This window comes from Dryobates pubescens, chromosome 1, assembly GCF_014839835.1.
Source record: "Dryobates pubescens isolate bDryPub1 chromosome 1, bDryPub1.pri, whole genome shotgun sequence".
NCBI lineage: Eukaryota > Metazoa > Chordata > Aves > Piciformes > Picidae > Dryobates > Dryobates pubescens.
In genome coordinates this window covers 20,830,648-20,849,094 of record NC_071612.1, presented here as the reverse complement: position 1 = coordinate 20,849,094, position 18,447 = coordinate 20,830,648, and the positions used below count along the sequence as shown (strand labels likewise).

The 18,447-nt window shown below is 37.6% G+C and overlaps 1 protein-coding gene across 1 annotated transcript in view; it reads left to right on the top strand.

Annotated features, from left to right (window-relative positions):
• DNAH12 (dynein axonemal heavy chain 12) overlaps positions 1-18,447 on the top strand; it is a 67,512-nt gene that overhangs the window by 244 nt on the left and 48,821 nt on the right. Inside the window, exons 2-18 of the mRNA XM_009910056.2 lie at positions 1,212-1,302; positions 1,575-1,601; positions 3,007-3,190; positions 4,747-4,822; positions 5,576-5,734; positions 6,349-6,541; positions 7,169-7,357; positions 8,387-8,537; positions 8,647-8,738; positions 9,000-9,178; positions 11,503-11,638; positions 12,458-12,583; positions 13,565-13,699; positions 14,615-14,808; positions 15,323-15,563; positions 16,140-16,325; positions 17,905-18,105. Coding sequence (XP_009908358.2) covers positions 1,212-1,302; positions 1,575-1,601; positions 3,007-3,190; positions 4,747-4,822; positions 5,576-5,734; positions 6,349-6,541; positions 7,169-7,357; positions 8,387-8,537; positions 8,647-8,738; positions 9,000-9,178; positions 11,503-11,638; positions 12,458-12,583; positions 13,565-13,699; positions 14,615-14,808; positions 15,323-15,563; positions 16,140-16,325; positions 17,905-18,105 — 2,560 coding nt within the window. The remainder of the gene's footprint in view (positions 1-1,211; positions 1,303-1,574; positions 1,602-3,006; positions 3,191-4,746; positions 4,823-5,575; positions 5,735-6,348; positions 6,542-7,168; positions 7,358-8,386; positions 8,538-8,646; positions 8,739-8,999; positions 9,179-11,502; positions 11,639-12,457; positions 12,584-13,564; positions 13,700-14,614; positions 14,809-15,322; positions 15,564-16,139; positions 16,326-17,904; positions 18,106-18,447) is intronic.

Sequence of the window (18,447 nt, the reverse complement as noted above, 5' to 3'; positions counted from 1 at the left end):
GGGCATCTGAGAAATAATGTTGTTACTTAACTGATTCCTATGCAATTGATGTTCCACTTCAGTGGCTGAAATTTCTAAGTGGCCAAGTATTGAAAGGTTGATTTTTCTCAAAAGGCACTTGTGTGTGATGACTTCATTTGAGCTAGGTAGTGATGTAAAACTAAGTTTCAGGATTAAAGGCTAAAAGAATTGATCACAGAAGGAAATTTGACTTGTGCCAAAGTAAGGGAAGGTTTTCTCTTTTTTCCCCCTTTCTCCTTTTTCCTTTCCCCGTGCCCCATAATAAAAATCTAAGACATAAGTAGTCTTTTAGCTTTTGGAAGTAAATCCTGACCTTTCAGTGAGACCTGTAAGTAGCAGAGTACAGGTCTGAGAATGCAGATGGTCAGTACGCTGAATATGTCAACTATGTTGTAGTGATAATTTCCAGTACAGTAAGATGGCTGCTGACTAGCCATCTGACAGTGAATACTGTGCTGGAACACTGAATCAGCTACATTTTTTATAGCAAGTGATTTGTATTTTAAAGAATGTCCCATGAAGTAATGATTTGAGTGTACACTTGAAACTGGCAGTCTAACTTCCACTTGGGAGTTTTCAGCTGAGTGTAGAGATAAGGCTGAAATACTCTTTGCCAGGTCTGTGCAGTGTAGCCCAAAATGATGGCCATGTATCCCAGAATGATGGGTATGGTTTCATGCCTAAATTCAGTGTTAACATGCCAACATTAACCATTTAAAGTTTTCTGATGGTTACTTAGTTTAAAAACAAAGGCAGTAAAAAAGGGCTGTTCTTAAACAGCTTTAGGAGTTGTTTAGGGGTTTTTTGGTTGGTTGGGGTTTTGGTTGTTTCTTGTCTGTGTGTGTGTGTTTTGTGTTAGCTTTTTGTGTGTTGTTTGTTTGTTTCTTTCTGTAATACAGTAGGGCAAGATCTATTGTAGTTGTTTGTGGAGAAATAAGGCTTAATCCTAACAGGAGCGCTGGATGATTGGATGAACTGAACTAAGCCATGTGCATATTCTGACTGTGGTAAAGATAAATATGGCGCTTTATATGAGAGAAGGCAGAGTATGCAAAGGCAAGCTTTCCATGTAGTGATCAAAGATTGGTAAACATGAGAAAACAGGTTGCATCAATTAAAATTATAGCATTGTTTTTAATATCTTATTTGTGGGTTTTTTTTTGCTCTTCTGACTCTATGTTTTACTTCAGAGCTGATCGAGCTTTAAAAGCCTATCACATCACCATGAATAAAAGAAAACAGAGAGATCCTGCACCTCCAATCCCAGAGCTGCCTTCCACTGTAAGAAAGTCTTTCTTTAATATTTTAACCTTTGCCTGAGACATTTATGCCTCTTACTTCTTAGTAGTTACTTAAACGTGTTTAGCTCAATTCTTAGTAATGTATAGCTATGTATTTATAGCTCAAGTGGTCCCATTGGCATTGATATCTGTGTTTCTACAGAATAAAGTAATTAGAAATAGTATTTGTTAAATTTTATATTTCTTTTATTTTGTGTGTGTGTATATTTTATGTTCATAATACATTAAGATTTACTTTTCCTTTTTATGCAGATGAAGAGTGAGGAAGCAAAAATAAGAGTGAGTTAAATACTTTTTTCTGCCTTCTTAGAGTAGAAGGGTGAATGGTCTGTCAGAGAGGATGGGCATGTTATGTGGAACTAGTGGTGGGTAAAGAGGAAAAGCTTTCTGTAGTCTTGCTGGGGAAAAAATGGACTAGGAAGTGAAACAGGGACTGTGTCCAGTTCTAAGCTCCCCAGTTCAAGATGAACTGGGAACTACTTGTGAGATTCCATCGGAAGGCCTGGAGCATCTCTCTTATGTGGAGAGGCTGAGAGACCTGGAGCTCTTTAGCCTAGAAAAGTGATCAGAAAAAGAAAAGACAGAGGGTATCTCATTATTGCATGTAAATATCTAAAGGGTGGAGGTCATGAGGATGAGGTTGGGCTCTTCTTGGTAGTGCCCAGTGATAGGACAAGTGGCAGTGGGTAAAAACTAGATCACTGGAGGTTCCACCTCAATGTCAGGAAAAACTTTACTTTGAGGGTGACAGAGCACTGGAACAGGCTGCCCAGAGAGTCTGGAGTCTCCTTCTTCAGCAGCTTTCCAAACCCAGCTGGATGCATTTCTGTGCAACCCTGATGTAGGGTACCTGTGCTAGCAGGGAAGTTGGACTAGATGATCTCCAGACATCCCTTCCAACCCTCACCATTCTGTGATTTTATGAGTCTGTTCTTGTGGTCCAGTAGAAGAATAGATGCTATTATAGAAAGTATGTCCATCATCAATTTAAGTTATGATCTAAATCTTAAAGATAATTACTTAAGAAAATTCTAAACAGCCTCAGGACTTTTACAGTTGAGGTCATGGATTGTACTTTAGGGTGTACAAAAAAAGAGTCTTTGAAATTGTTCACCTGATTTGCAGAACTTGTACAAATTCCACAATTTGTGTATAGCTTTTAAAGTAAGACTTTATCTCCGAGAGATGCTTTAAATTCAAATTAGCATGGGAATATTAAGTAGCTTAAGGCAGCTATCTGTTTTTCCTAGCTGATGTGAGGGAAACTCATTTTGAAGACTGCAGAGATTCAGATCTCCTTTTCTGGTTTATAACAAAGGTATCACTCATAAATACCTATCTTTTGGCCAAAAGTCCTCCTATTTGTGCATGCTTTTTGCCAGATGTTTGTCCAAAGAACAATAGCAGGAACCTTGGATTGTCTGTCATAAACTTCATCAGAGAATCAAGGAAAATGCTGTGCTCAAAAGTAAAATATTTTGTGTTTAAATGCATTGAGACAGGGAGACCGTTTTACCAACTCTAGAGCATCTTTCAAAGTACTAACCAGTGAACGCCGAAAAAATTTGATTGTCACCTGCTCTCGAGTGTAAGAAATGGTTAATAAAGAGACTTCATTGTCAAGCCCAATGTAGAAATATTTACATGGCAAATTATTTAACCTTTGACAATATTGTCCTTTCAGGAAAACTATCTCTTTCTGAAGAAGTGTGTGCTAAGGAGGCCAATGGTTCCCTGTCCACAGCAGTGGTTAACATCTGTACTCAGAAGGGTGCCACAGTCGCTTATGGAAGGCAGAGAACTGTTAGTTCAAAAACTTCTGGAGGAAGTAGAAGGAGATTATGAAAAGAGTATGAGAAGATTGATGGGTAAGTAGTAGTAGTGTATCTATCATGTAAGCTCTTCCAGGTTCTCTCAGTGAAAATATTTTTTCCAGATTGTTCTTTCATCCAGGAATGATCTCTGTAATTACTGCTGATTTCTCTTTTTCTGCCTCATCAAATGTGTATTGACTGTAGTGTTTAAGACAAAACTTGCATATTTTTATCTGGACTATTAAAATGTTAAGTCTTTAACCTTCTGAGTTAATTTGATGCAAGGATGTATCACTTTTTCTACTAAAGAAAGTAGAAGCTTTTTAAGTACCAGTCATTCCTTTTTTTATTGTTCTTCATTAGCAGCAAGGGTTTTTAAGCTGTTTATCCACAAGCACGTCTGTATTTCTTCAGATGCTGCTTTCTGTGCATGAGAAAGCTCACAATAAAGATCTGCAAAGATAGTTAGCTGTTGTCCTGGGTTAACATAGCCCACTCTCACAAGTCCCCTCCACTCCCCACACAAATGGGAGGGAAAACAACACAACCTGCACCGCCCCCACCCCGAACTGAGATAACTAATTTGCTGAGGTAATAGAGCAAATGCGCAATTACTTTAGACTGTTTGCAGAAAATGTGCAGCAAAAACGCAAAGCAGCAGCAGAAGCCACTAATAAAAATGATTCCCTGTACCCAAGCACGCAGAAGCCAGTCCAGCAGAAAAGATCAACACCCCAAAACACGAAACCAGAAGCGGCGACCTGGAGGGAAGCCTGTCATGTTACGATCTGGACTTTAAGCCCCAGGATATGTTGCTGCAGCCAGTACTTTCGTTCTGAAGCTGATGTGGCAACAGCATGGCATTGAATATCGTTAGCAGATTCAACTCAACCCATGACAGCTGTTTTCAGAGATCACTCACACAACTCACTTCAGTTTTTAAACTTTTTTAAAGGAGTCATGAACTGGAATTTTGAAAGCGCATTCCCTTGAAATCATGCATTAATGTATTTTTTTAATTCACATTGGTAGTACCTGAAATTGAGCCAAATTTTGTGAATGTTTTGGTGGATAGCAGATCTTTTTAAAAATACAGAATTCATCATGGGACTAACTTCTTTGTAATGTCATCAGTGGGATAACTGTAGTAAACACGATTACCATAAATACTTGAACTATCTCGAATTGGAAGAGACCCATAAGGATCTTTGAGTCAAACTCCATGTGCTAGCAAATCAAAATCATAGGACCAAGAGCTTTTTGAACTCTGACAGGCTTGGTGCATGACCACTTCCCTGGGGAGTCTGGTCCAGTGACACACCATATTCTAAGTGAAGAAATGACTTAAAGTACTTATTTCTATGAACGCTAGTCTATCTGAAAACCTTCATGAATAGGGCACAAAATTGGGATTAACCCACCTGAATCTGTATAGATATTTAGCAGCAGCTGTGATTTTGAGTTGCATTTAGGAGAATGTGTTTGGATACAGTCACCTTTCCACCCTACTGTGTTTTCAGTGCAACCTAGAGAAAGACTGAGGGCATACATTACCTGTTGAATATGGCTGCATTGTTCTCTAATGTTTATATTTTTAATTTCTTTCCTAGTGCGGAGTGTTCTTAAAAAGCCAGATGTAAAAGGACTTGAAGATGAAGAGGAGGCACCTTTGCCTGTATTGCCTCTGTGAGTGAATTACTCACTGGCAAAACACACTCATTGCATGAGTGAAATTCTCATTGAGCTGCAGGAATAGAGTCGTGGGACAATATTAATTCTCGAGTCCCTTAAGACATATTTTTCTCTCTGTAGAGGATCTTATATCTGAACATCTTATATCCGAATGCTTTGTGAAGTTTCAGCACTGACAGTGTCCTCTGTGTATGCCCAGACACTGAAGTTGTATCGCAGTCACCTCTGGAATGAAGCGTGTGTGCGTGTGCAAGGCAGTTTACTGGCAGCCAGCAGCATTGCATAGTACTTTCAAATACTAAAACTGCCTCTAATGCCAAGGTTTTGTGTTATTTTGGTGTTATGAAGCAAAACCATGTGACTGAAGGAAAGGCAATATTAGACTCTACCAAAATAAAGAGGAATTCAGGTAGACAGAGGGTATTATCTGAATTGCATGATTTAACTGAAGCATCTGAATGTGTGCCATCTAAATAAAATATATACATCCTGCTGGTATTGTGAGACCTTTACAGTGGAAGACTTTCAGGAAGAGCAGGCAGTTTGAAAATACTCTGGAGTATAATTCATGGTTGATCACAGTATCTTTATGGCTTCCACTGCATCATATTACAGATACGGGTGTGGCACTTAACTAACTATCGTGTTAAGGATTAAGGGTTTTATTACTACTTTTTGTTCCAGTATTGCTTGAGCTCTTCACTTCTGTTTGTTTTGGTTGTTGGTTTTGTTTTGTGTTTTTTCCAGAGGCCTGGATTTTTCTAGCCCATGGCATAAAAATGTTCTTCACGCAAAAAAGAAAATCTCTTCCAAGTTGCACATTGTCCACCCCACAATGAAAACTGTGCTGGATTTTGGTTATGCAGCATTCTCTTCCTTTCTGTTAGTGGATTTCTCAAGTTTCAGGTAAAGCTTGGTTTTGTCAATTATTAACTGGTGTTGGTATTTAAAGCTAGCGAAGAAGAGCTTGTTAAATTCTAGTATTTCTCATAGAGGGGTTAATACATTTTTTCAATGTGTCATTTGATGTTCTTTGAGTTGGTTACTTTGTGATAGGATGCATTTGACTTCCCTCTGTTAGGCACAAATACTTCATTGGTGCTTAAATTGCTAGTATCAGCCCTTTCATGTTTTGCCCTTAATTCGCTAAAGGTCTCCTTATTATGTATTTATTCTTAATGCCTTGATCCCCATAGATGTCTGTCTGAAGCAGCATTTGAAAAATGCTTGCTGGTGTTCATCAGTTTAATTTTTTAATTTTGGAACTTTTCAGTTTTGTAATTTTCAAAAAGATAATTTTCAGTATCTTTTTCCTCTCTTTTTTTCCTGGTAACTGTTCTTTATTTCCTGAGGTTTGGGGTACATTTTTTCCCCCCTCATTTAAGCCTACAGAAATGTTGCTTAAACTCCCTCTGTTCTTTCTGATGAAAAAGAATGGGTTTGTAATACAGTGTTGATTAGTGTTACTTTACTCCCAGGGTTTTTTGCTTATAAAGTTGCCTGTTATTTTATTTTTTTAGATTGAAAGGACCAATTGATTGTGAATCTTTAAAGACTGAGGTCTCTCTAAGCTGTTATAAAGCAGAAGAGAAGATATTGAATACATGGTATCAAAGAATTATCCATCTCTTTTCTCAGAAGGCATTGCCTGGCATAAAGTTGGGTCAGGTTGACTCTTTTTATAACTCTGTGGCTGTGCTTATGTCTAATCAGGTAAAAATCTTTCTGTGATGATGTGAAATTTAGGTAACTTTAAAAGAGTGAGCACATTTAGATGATAGGAGGTTGTCGGGAGTTGGCTTACTTAGCCATTATTCACCATCTGTTGCATATAATCCAGTAAAGTATTCATGGTGTTGTATATTTCTAACTTCCTTCTTAAAATAAATGCATAGGCCTGTTTCTTTTTTCTTCTAGTCTCTTACTTGCAGAATATTTAGTCATTCTACCAACTAGAATGTAATTAGCTTGAAGAAGGAAATATCTCCGTCTTCTCAGGACCCTTCCTGTCCCCAGTCTTGGCACTATAGTTGCATATCGTGTATTAGCAAAATGAGGAAAACATGGTCTCTCTCCCTTGAAAGTAAACATACTTAAACAAAAAATTGGCAAAATCCATGGGCTTTATTGAAATGTTTGTTTGCTTATTCATTGATTCACATTCTTTCAGAACTGGGACTAATACTCTCTGATGTCATTAGAAAAATTCACACCACTTCAGTTATCCATGAAGCAGGCCAAAAGCATTAAATGAATGGAAATTCTGGCTTACTGAATGGCAGTGAAGGGGGAGAGGGCTTTGATCTTTCAACTAACAGGTGGTATATATATTTTTCCTAGGTGAAAGAATTGCTGACAAGAACAGTTGAAGCTTTTGTGAAACTTTTTGATTCTGAAGACAGAAGCTGTCTACCTATATTTAACATGTCATTGATTCTTGATGAAAATAAGTGGGAGTTTTATTCAAGCTTCCAAGAGCTGGAAGAAGCAATTCTGTCCGTAGTAGATCGTATAGGACAGACTCTTCAGGTGTGCTGTTGTCTTTATTTAAATATGTAACCGTTAAGTTGTTCAGTATGTGGAAGTATCAGTAATAAAGGACTCTTGACTGTCATGGTAATGGGAAGCCAAACTGAACCTCACCTATTTTCCATAAAGATTCTGCAAGTCTCATGCATTTTGATGCTCAGCAGAACTCCAGGCTCTGAAGCTCATTTTGTTATTCCTCCTTCATAAAAAATCAGGACACCTGCTACTGATTGTTTTAGTCAGCAAATCTCTGCATTTGTTTACAAGTTAATCAACTACTTGTTCATTAAATACAAGTCAGGCTGAAAACTTACCCAGGAAAACTGGCTAACAGATAATCTTTCTGTTTTCTCCTTGGTATGTTTAGAGAGTCCAAGAGTTCTCTAAGTATAAATAGCTTCATTCTAATTTATGTATGTATTTATTTTTAACATTGAACTGTCAACTAACATTTTGCATAGAAATATAATTAGCACCTTAGTTATATGTGTGATGATTTACAATAAGCTTGCATTAATAATTGAGATCTCCAGAGAAAGATAAGGAACATCAGAATTTATATTCCTTGTCCTTGTAAGAAAAAGAAGAATCTCAAATCTATATCAACTAGTGCATATGATACATAAATGTTTATGTCTTGGAAACTAATCCATGACTCCAGGCAAGACAACCTTTCTGGGGGCTTTAGGTATATCCCTGTGGACTGAATATAGGCCTTTAATCATACATGACAGTGCTTTCAGAGAAGTGTTTGGGTTAGTTTTGTCTTTGCATATACAGCAGAATGTAATTTTATGTAAAATTGGATTCTCCCCACCCCCCACCCCACCTCCACCCCAGTCTGTTTTGTTTCATGTTTAACTTTTTGAATCAGGAAGAATTGTTCTAGAAGCACCTGGCCTTGGTTATGATTAGAGTCTCATGCTTTTCTGATACAGTGCCTTATGCAGCTTGCAACTTCCTTTTCGAATGTTGTATCTCTGTATTACTTTTTAAAATTAAAATAACCTGAACCTGCACTTCTATTAGAACATCCCGATGGTACATTCCTGGCTAAAGGGAGGCACTGCAACTCTGGACACTGAACTTCCTAGTCACACCATAGCATGGGCCACATCAACACTAAAGAAGTCTCTCAGGGACAACTTAGAAGGTCCAAAGGCATATTTTGAAAACTATGGTGAGTGACAAAAGAGTGTTTAAAGAACTGCATTATGTCTTTGAAATAAGTAACTTACTGTGCAACCTATGTGTGATAATAATATTAACACAATATAATTCGATTGTAGTTGAAAGATATGGCTGGCTTGTAGATGGAACTGCACAGGCCCAGATAGAAAGATTTGAAGCAGAAGAACACAGTTTTGATGAATATACTGCTGTAAGTGTTAATTCTACATTTTAGCTATGATTTTTACTCTACCCAGAGCAATAAAAAGGGAACAGAGGATAGTGGGTGCTTAGCCTTTAGCTAAAAATCATGTTGATTAGCTACAAATCTACAACATAAGTATTTTTTCCCCAAAAAGTTTGTAGTAAATAGAAAAAATATTATCTGTGTTATTCTATGTGTAAGGCTTACTCATGTAGCCGAGTATTTAAATAACAGCTCTGAAGTGTAAAATGCAATCTTTTTTTGAAGTTCATAGATGAATTCTTTGCTCACGAGAAGGAAATCTTGAGTTTACCAGAGACAGCTGATTTCCCCATGATCTGTTTGAATTGTAAGGACACAAAGCAAGATTTGGCTAGTAATGCAAACACCTTTGCAAAAATACTAATGGACAGAATAGTGGCCAATTACAGAGAGGAAAATGAGAAGTAAGTAGAATATTTTGCTTGTGAATGCTATATGTGTTAAATGCAAATACACCATACTCCTGGCCAACTAATGACCTCATACAAGTTGTGCCAGCTGATGTGCTTTTTTCCTTACTAATAGACTTGGATAATGAGGAAGCTAAAAGATCTGAGGGCTTCATTACTGTTCTGGTTTCTTAAGTGTGAAATACAGTACTATAGCACTGTCAAAGGAAAGACTAGCTAGATTCCGTAGATATCTCTAGGTTGTCATAGGTAATGGCAAATAAGAACACTGATCAATTGGAATAGAATAGAATAGGCTATTTCAGTGGGAAGGGACTGACAGGTTAAAGCATGTTCTCAAGGATGTTGTCCAAATGCCTCTTAAACACTGACAGACCTGAGGCATCAACCACATTTCCAGGAAGCATGTTCTAGTGTTTGACCACCTTTCTCAGTTAAGAAATGTCCAGTCTAAATCTCCTCTGCACAGATTTGAACCTTTTCCATACATCCTCTCACTGGATTAGGGAGAAGAGATCAGCAGCTCCCTCCCCACTTCCCAACCTCAGGGAGCTGTAGAGAGCAATGAGGTCACCACTTAGCCTCCCTTTGTCCAAACTAGACAAGCCCAAAGTCCTCAGCTGTTCGTCATAGGACATGCCTTCCAGTCATTTCACCAGCTTTGTTGCAATTCTCTGGGTTTACTCAGGGACCTGAACATCCTTCTTAAATTGTGGGGCCCCGAACTGCACACAGTACTGCAGGTGGGGCTGCACCAATACTCAATACAGTATTGGGATAGCCTCCTCTTTTGATCAGCTGGTCGTGCTGTGTTTGATGCCTTCTGAGATGCCATTTGCCATCTTGGCTGTCAGGGTGCAGTACTGACTCATGTTGAGACTTCTGTCACCAGCACTCACAGATCCCTCTTTGTGGAGCTGCTCTCCAGCCACTCTTCTCCTAGTCTGTGCTTGTGCTCAGCATTAGTCCATCCTAGGTGCAGAATCCAGCATTCCAATTTGTTAAATTTCATCCTGGTAATCACAGCCTACCTAGATCACTTTGCAAGGCACTCTGTCCCTCAAGAGAGTCAACAGCACTGCCCAGTGTGGTATCAGCAGCAAAGCTGATAATGGCACATTCAGCTCCTGCATCCGGACCGTTGATCAATGTATTGAATAGAACTGGCTCTAGAATTGAGCCCTGCGGAGCGACAGTGGTGGCCAGTTGTCAGCAGGATGTATCCTCATTCACTACAACCCTTTTGAGCTCTGCTTCAGCCAGTTCCTCACCCATCACACCATGCACCTGCTTATCCCACAGCTGGATAATTTATCCCTCACCAGGCAAATGACCGTATCATAGAAGGACATCAGTTAAGCAGGGAGTTAATTTGCAGGTATGGATTAAATCATGAGTAAAGTCATATTAAGTTGTTTTATGTGGTGGGTTGAAAATTTCCTCCCAACATTCAGCCCAGATGGAAGCAAATGAAACTGTATTTACAAGCAAAACTACAATCTACAATGGAATGCAATGAGTATGTACAAAACATACAATATTTACATATATTTACAAGTATTTGCAATTTATAAACAGCACAAGAACCCCCCTGGCCAAAATCCAGGGGAGCTTATAGCTTTGCCCTCCTTGCCACCCTCCTTACCACCCTGGACACAAATGGACAGAAGAAAAGAACAGAGAGTTCTTTTATTAGACTTAGCCAAAACAAAGCAATACAGCCAGGGTCAGCAAAGAGCCAGGAGAAGCAAGTTACTGTCTCCCAGAGTGAGGAAGCCAAAAGAGAGGAAGATAGTGTACCTATCTAAGTTTTATGGAAGTGGGATTGTTTAGAGCTTACTATTTTCCTTTTGTACACCCAATAGTGATTTACTTACATTCTACCACTTTCTGTTCAAGATCTGTGGAAAAATTTCTAGGTGTAGCCTGAAACTACCACATTTGGTTCAAATGAACAATTATAGCCAAGTTTTGTAGTGATTCCACATCCCTAAAATAAAAAAAACCCACTTGCTAAGACAGTGTGTGTATGCTAATGATATTGTACTTAAGTTTGGGTGCTTATCAAAAGTAACTACAGTGTTTATTGTATAGGAATTCTCCAAAATCCAAACAAATCAATTACTGCAAGTTAATAAACAGTCTTTGTCCAGACTAACTTGGCCATATTCCCTATTTAGTTTCATAAGGTAATGGAGTTTGTGCATGGATAGTACTTAAAGAAGTAATTTTAGCTTTTAATTCTGTTAAGACTGAGCTTGAAGACAGTCAAATGAAAATCTTAAAATGTTAATGTTTTGTATAAAATAAATCTATAGGATATGCAGGGAATTTGAAGCAATTAAGGAACGTGCATTAAAAATTCCCAAGACAACAGAAGAAATGATAGAAACAATACATTACATAAAGAATGTCAAAACCAAAGATATTCAGGACCTGTTGTTAAGGATCAAGGTAAATGACTCCTTAAATTCTGCATCTTTTACCAAACATGCTCATCTAAACAAATAGAGAATTCATTCTGGAGTGTGGAGAATTTTGTCTGATGATGCTGCGTGGATGGGTAAACCGTACTCCCAGTGCTACTTCAGCTAGAAGTGGAAGTTCAGGTCATTCTTTGACAAAACCTTTTTCTCCTTAATCCCCATTCCTATGTCTTCTACATGGCAGTAAGGAAATGGAGCTTTTAATAAATCATAGCAGACAGCTATGACTTACTTCACAGCTGCTTAAGAAGCTGTTTATGAAAATATAACACACAAGTGTAAAGAGTATTTTGTGTGTGAAAACAATCATGATGTTGAAGACACAAGACGCAGCATGTAAATGGTGTTACATTAGCTGTAGTACTTCATGTGTACTCAAATCTGTGCAAGGCATGGGTCAGTCAAGTATATTACTGGATAAGAAGCTCTTTGCTATATGTTACATAGTAGGTATGGAAATGATGTTGTGGTAGTAGGGTCTGTCAATATAACACATTTTTTCTGCATAAACTATGACTTTTATATCTTACATAATACTAGTATTTTACATGTAGGTACACAGGCCACAGGAGTCACAGTTAGAGAAGTAAACTTACAAAGAAGGCAGCAATTTGAGTAACTTTCTTTATATATTTTGAACCTTAATATTCAGTTGGCTAAAGTAACTCTGAATTCAGAAAAGTCTGTGAAATGCAGACTTCTATTTTATCTTTGCACATAATGCTGTCCTACCCTATATTTTAGCAGACCTATGATGCCTAAAGTTCTGCAAAATCTCTTTTTATAGGAGTCCTGTCGACAAATGAGTTACTTCTTAGATACTTTTTTATTTACTCCTGAAGATATTGCCCAGAATACAGCAGTTATAGTATGGCCAAAGAAGATTAAAGCTGTTTTTGACGAACATGATGAAGTAAGAGACTTTTCTTTGTTTTTGGTCTGTTTTGGCTTGTTAGACTTTAGACTTGACTTGAGCTATTTCCTCAGCAGGCTAAATGTATCTACACACATAACAAACTGTACAAATTTAAACTTGCATCAATAACATATTTCCACATTTTTAGATCAACAGAAGGTTTTTGTGGAGTGTTTTTGTCACTGTAACCAAAAACCTTCAGTAAATCTTACCTTAATTTGTCTGTGGTCAGTAACAGGTAATTCATATGAAGGTGAAAACTAGAGTTGCATTGTGCTAGAGCTTGAGTCCCAGTATAGTTTTGCATGGAGTTTTTATAAGTCCACATATTTGCATTTTATACTCTTAGATATGAGTCCATTCTTATTCTATTGCAGTAGGGAAAGATTGTTTCCTCTTTTGGAGATGTTCTATTTATCTGCTTCACAATGTTTGCATAGCGGTCCCTGTCCTTGTCATAGTAGATCTCCTCTGCCTTGGCTGATTTCTTGTTTGGTACCTCCAAAACAACCCCTGTATGCAAACCCCTGTGTTCTCCTGAGTGGTGTTATGTTCTGGAATTTCTGCCTTTTATGGCAGTAGATACATGTGGGATACCACATAGCGCTGGCTTCCAGCAGTTGTAGGTGTCCTCTTATGATAAGAAACCACTGAATCCTGAAGATGATAATCTATTCTTTTTCTGTAATGCTTTCCTGTCTTTTGTTTGATTGCTGGAGGAGGCCTTTAAGGCAATCCTAGATGCTGTGATTATTGAGATAACATTGAGAGGTTGCATAAGCTTAAATGGAACATGCAGAAAGCAACTTCTGAAGAAATATCAATTATTGTGAGGATAATAACTTATTGGTATTGTTTAATTTGTCTATGTTAATGTTTAATGTAGATGATCTTATATGTGTAATCATTGAAAACACTTAAACTGCCTTTCCATTGTTGTTGGGTTTTTTCCTTAAAAAATAATCAACTGTTTTCCAGCTGGTTGAACAGTCTAAATATAAAAGAGAACAAGAACTACAACATAAATATGATAAACTGATGGTGGAATTAGATGAGCTGAATCGTTCTGTGACAGATTTCAAAGAATACTCAGAACTGGACCGCATGCAGCAGGTCTGATTAACATGCAGTATAAGATGGTTGGAAATGGTTTGTGTGTGTAACACATAGAAGTCACGGAAGAAACTTAGAATTAAAAGTACTTGTTATTTTAACAAATGTGAACTAAAACATGTATTATCCTCTCACCATGATGAAAAAACTGATAAAATGACCCCTTATTCCTCCCCCTCTTTCTATGATGTTGGCAATAGCATTTGACAGAAAGAAAAGTTTGCTATGAAGTTGTGCTGAAATTCCATAATCCCAGCAATGACTGAGATACTATGAACATGTAAAGGGAGTGATTTTTTTTTTTAAACTCATGGAATTCTGGCCTCAGTGACATTACTTCCAAATTACTTCAGTGAGATGAGAATTTCCATCTCTTTTTGCTATCTTGAGGAACTAAAGGAAAAAAATAACAGATTAAATAGTAATTGATTGATTGATTTCTATGAACCTCCAAAGTTCATTTTTCTGCTAATGAAGAGCAGACCACTGGCTCTAAATCTCTGCAAATTTCCAGAACTACTTTTATCATCACCGGAACATGTCTTGCACTCTAATTGGAGGATTTCACAATTGTGCTTAGTAATTTTGATTATTTAAAAACAAAATATAAATCCCTAGTTGCCCTGATGATCTATCAGGTACATAAACCCATCTGTGCCTGCCTTCTAGAACAGTGAACTTTAAAGCTCAGATGTTTTGAAAACTGTTTTATACACTTGAATTCAGTAATGATAAAACCAACTTTATTTTTCTTAGTGTTCTTCTGGGTTTTGTACAGTTTATGTACTCAAGGATAAGAAAAGTTTTTAACTCATGTTTTCTAAAATTATAATAAATGCATAGGTTTAATATGCTTTAATATTTTGATAGCATCAAAATAGTTATCACCCAAGACATACAATTATTTGATTTCAGTACGTAGCTACACTGAGGGCATTACAGAAACGCATACAGGAGGCTGATGAAACCATAGCTCTGATTAATAAGGAGGAGACTTTGCTCCAAAGGCAACTGAGTGACTTCCCACTCCTCAGCAAGTTAAAAGTTGATATTGAACCATATCAGAAACTCTTCACTCTTATATTGAAATGGCAACGAACAGAAAAAAGGTAATTCAGCACTTGAAACCAAATAAGGGAGAGCAGGAAGAATGCTTATGCTTGTTCTTTTTGCTTCATCTGAGACATAGAATGTGGATTTGTTTTCTTCTAAGAATTTGTTATTAGCTTTGCAAGTATAATAGTGATATAATAGTAATATAACTTACATATCGGAGTTGCTATTTCAATTCAGCTAGAATTAAAAAGTCAATTTATTATTTAGTAAAGGAGCATATTGCATACTGGGTTCTAGCTGTGTTGTTACATGCTGATGAAGCCTATAATTAGACAAACTCTTTGAAAGAAATGCATAAGCAGAATAATTATGCAAATACACAGAAGGGTGTGAACAAGCCCCCTTTAGTTGTTGAATTTTGCATAAAATGACAGTAATTAGAAACCAGAGTTTTGATGTAATTTAAATAAGTATTAATTTACATATTATTTGTATTGCTAAACAAAGTGTTAATTATTTGTAGACTATGTTTGTTATTCTGTTTTCTAACTTGGTGTGTTTTCTCAGGTGGATGGATGGTACCTTTTTGGAACTAAATGGGGAAAGCGTGGAGGCTGAGACTGATGAGTTTTTAAGAGAGATGATTAAATTCTCAAGGTTCTTCCAACAAAAGCAAAAAAAAATCCAACAGGAGCAGAAAAAGAGACCACAGCGCAAAACTGTAGGAGAGAAGACAGAAGAAGAAACAAAGGCAAATCCAACTCTTACAATGTGTTCTTCAGTTCTGGAGCAGATCAAAGACTTTCAGGTAGGAAAACTTGAAGGGTATAAGAATTTGATGCTGAAAAACAGATGCTCTATTCAGCACACAGTGAAGGCAGACAATGTTGTGTCCTAGATGAGGCTCCTATGAATACAGAGTGAGAACCCTGAATCACCATTACCAGATTGTAATTATCATTGTAATAAAATTGCATTCTGTATAGCTTTGTAGTTTTGTTAACGTGGGTTGTTAGAGTGGAACCGTACAGGAGAAAAGTAATTTCTGGATACAGAGAAACATTTAAGGATGTGGTTTGGGAATATAGCAATGAGACTATATGTTAGGTTAATGGAAGCCCTACTTGACATAGCTGCAAAATTCTTCCCTTTTTCCTGAGAAGACTGCGCTTAGTAGTTTTATTCCTTACTCAGTAATTTACTACAGTTATTTAGAAGTGGAAGGGATAAATGAATGGATCTTTAGAAAACATGCTGTTAAAAAACCTTTTCGTGACCTCAGCTCCTGCAGGAGAATTTTAAATGCACATCAAAGATGCTGGGAAAAAAAAAAAGAAACAATGCAATGACTAATTTTTCCTTATAAATGTTTTTCCTCAATTAGGAGAATATTCCCATTGTGACTATTTTATGTAACCCTGGCATGAAATCTCGTCATTGGCAGCAGATGTCGACTATTGTAGGATATGATTTAACACCAGACTCTGGAACTACGCTGAGAAAACTTTTGAAGCAGAATCTAGCCCCTTATTTGGAGGAGCTTGAAGCTATAAGTGTAGGTGCAAGCAAGGTAAGCATTGTGATTTGATAGTGACAAGTGCAATGTCAGGTGTCTTAGTGATGGCTTTTGTAGCTTACTAGATTTTTTTTGTCTTTACCCTTATGCAACAGAAGAGATTTGGTGATTTTGGTCTATTAGATGATAACAGTGAGTGTCCTGAGGGCCAGTCTCTGCCATTTCTGCATCCTCTCGCACCACATCTCCCATATCATTCAGTAGTGGACCCACCTTTTGCCTTTTCTTCCTTTTGTCATTGTCGTATTTGAAAAAGCTCTTGTTTTCTTTCACCTCCCTGGCAAGACCTAGTTCCAAGAGAGCCTTGGCCTTTCTTGTCAATCTCTACATTCTCTGGCAGTATTTCTATAATCCTCCCAACAGACCAATTTCTCCACATATTGTAAACCTCCTTTTTCTTTTTGAGTTTTGCCAAGAACCCCCTTGTTTATCCATGTAGGTCTCCTGCCTCCCTCACTTTTTCCCCCAAGAAAATACATTTTTCTTGAGGTTGGAGGAGGTAATGTTTGAACATTAACCGTCTCTCTCAGGCCCCCCTTCCTTTTAGAGCTCTAGCCCATTGAATATTTCTAAGCAGAGTTTTGAAGAGGGCAAAGTTATCCCCCTGAAAGTCCATGATTGAAGTGTTACTTTTCACCCTGCTTCTTAGTGTGTTGATGTTAAACTCTAACATGTCATAGTCACTACAGCTAAGATGAGCCCCAACCTTAGCATCTGCAACCAGTCCCTCTTTATTAATACATCATGCTTCTCCTCTTTGGTTGTTCAAACACCTGCAGCATAAAGTTGTCATCAGTGCACTGCAGGAATCCTTTGGACTGTTTATGCTTGGCTGTGTGATCTTTCCAACTAACATCAGAGTGAGTGAAGTCACCTATGAGTACCAGGGCACTTGGTCTTGAGGCTAATTCCAGCTGCCTGTAGGCGGCCTCATCAACAGCTTCTTCCTGGTTTAGTGGCCTGTAGTAAATGCCCACAAGTGTATCACTCTTGTTTGCATGTCCCTTAAGCTTTCGACACTTTCATCATCTCCCCCTGGGTTAAGCTTAATGCATTCTAGTTGCTTACTTATGTAGAGAACAACTCCACCAGCTCACATTGTCAATTTATCCTTCCTGAACAGTACGGTAGTTGTCCATTACCACATTCCAGTCGTGCGAGCTGTCCCACTATGTCTCTGTAATTGCAATGAGATCACAACCCAGTGACTGCACCCAGATCTCTAGTTCATCTTGCTTATTTCCTATGCTTCTTGTGTTGGTATAGAGACGCTTCAGAGACTTAGTAGAGGAGTATCTGTTACTGTTGTGGGTATCACATAATCTACTGTCCCCTACAGCATCGAGGATAACAGTGGATCTGGTAACCCTCGTCACAAATCTCCCAGGCTTGTCTTCAGTGAGCCTGATTTTTCCCTCTTCCCCCTTTGAAATTAGTTTACATACTTCAATTTATGCTAAGCATAAATTTATGCTAAGCAAAATTGCTTATTCAGCTAGATAAACTTGTACATAAAATGAGCACATTGGAGAAAAATGCAGTGACTAAAGCTTCTTTTTTTTCTAAACTATAGGAATTTTCCTTAGAGAAAGCAATGCATGTCATGCAGGAAAGCTGGCTCTCAGTTTCCTTCTGTACATCTGTATATCGTGAGAGTGGTGTTCATATTCTGTCTGCAGTGGATGAGATTCAAGCTCTTGTTGATGATCAGATTATAAAAACTCAGACAATGCGAGGATCACCTTTCATTAAAGCATTTGACGAAGATATCAGGGTATGAGGAATACTTCTTTTTCTTTACTGTTCTCATTTTCAGGATAGCTATAATACAAGAGTATGCCAGTTGTATTACAGCTGTGTTGCGTCACTGGTTAATGAAAAAGGATCATTGATTTTTTAGAAAGATTTCTCTGAGTGCATGTAAGTCCTGCTTAAATTATTTCTCTATTGAAATTCCCTCTTCAGTTCAGATTCAAGTGCAATCAAAAGAACATAATTTTTTTTTCACATATTTTACAAAATCACTATTGCTCTTAGTGCCTTTAACCTTGCTTCTTAGCCATTAAGTTATTAAGAGGTTGTAGCACTAAAGTGGTAACTGTATTTTTGAAACTTA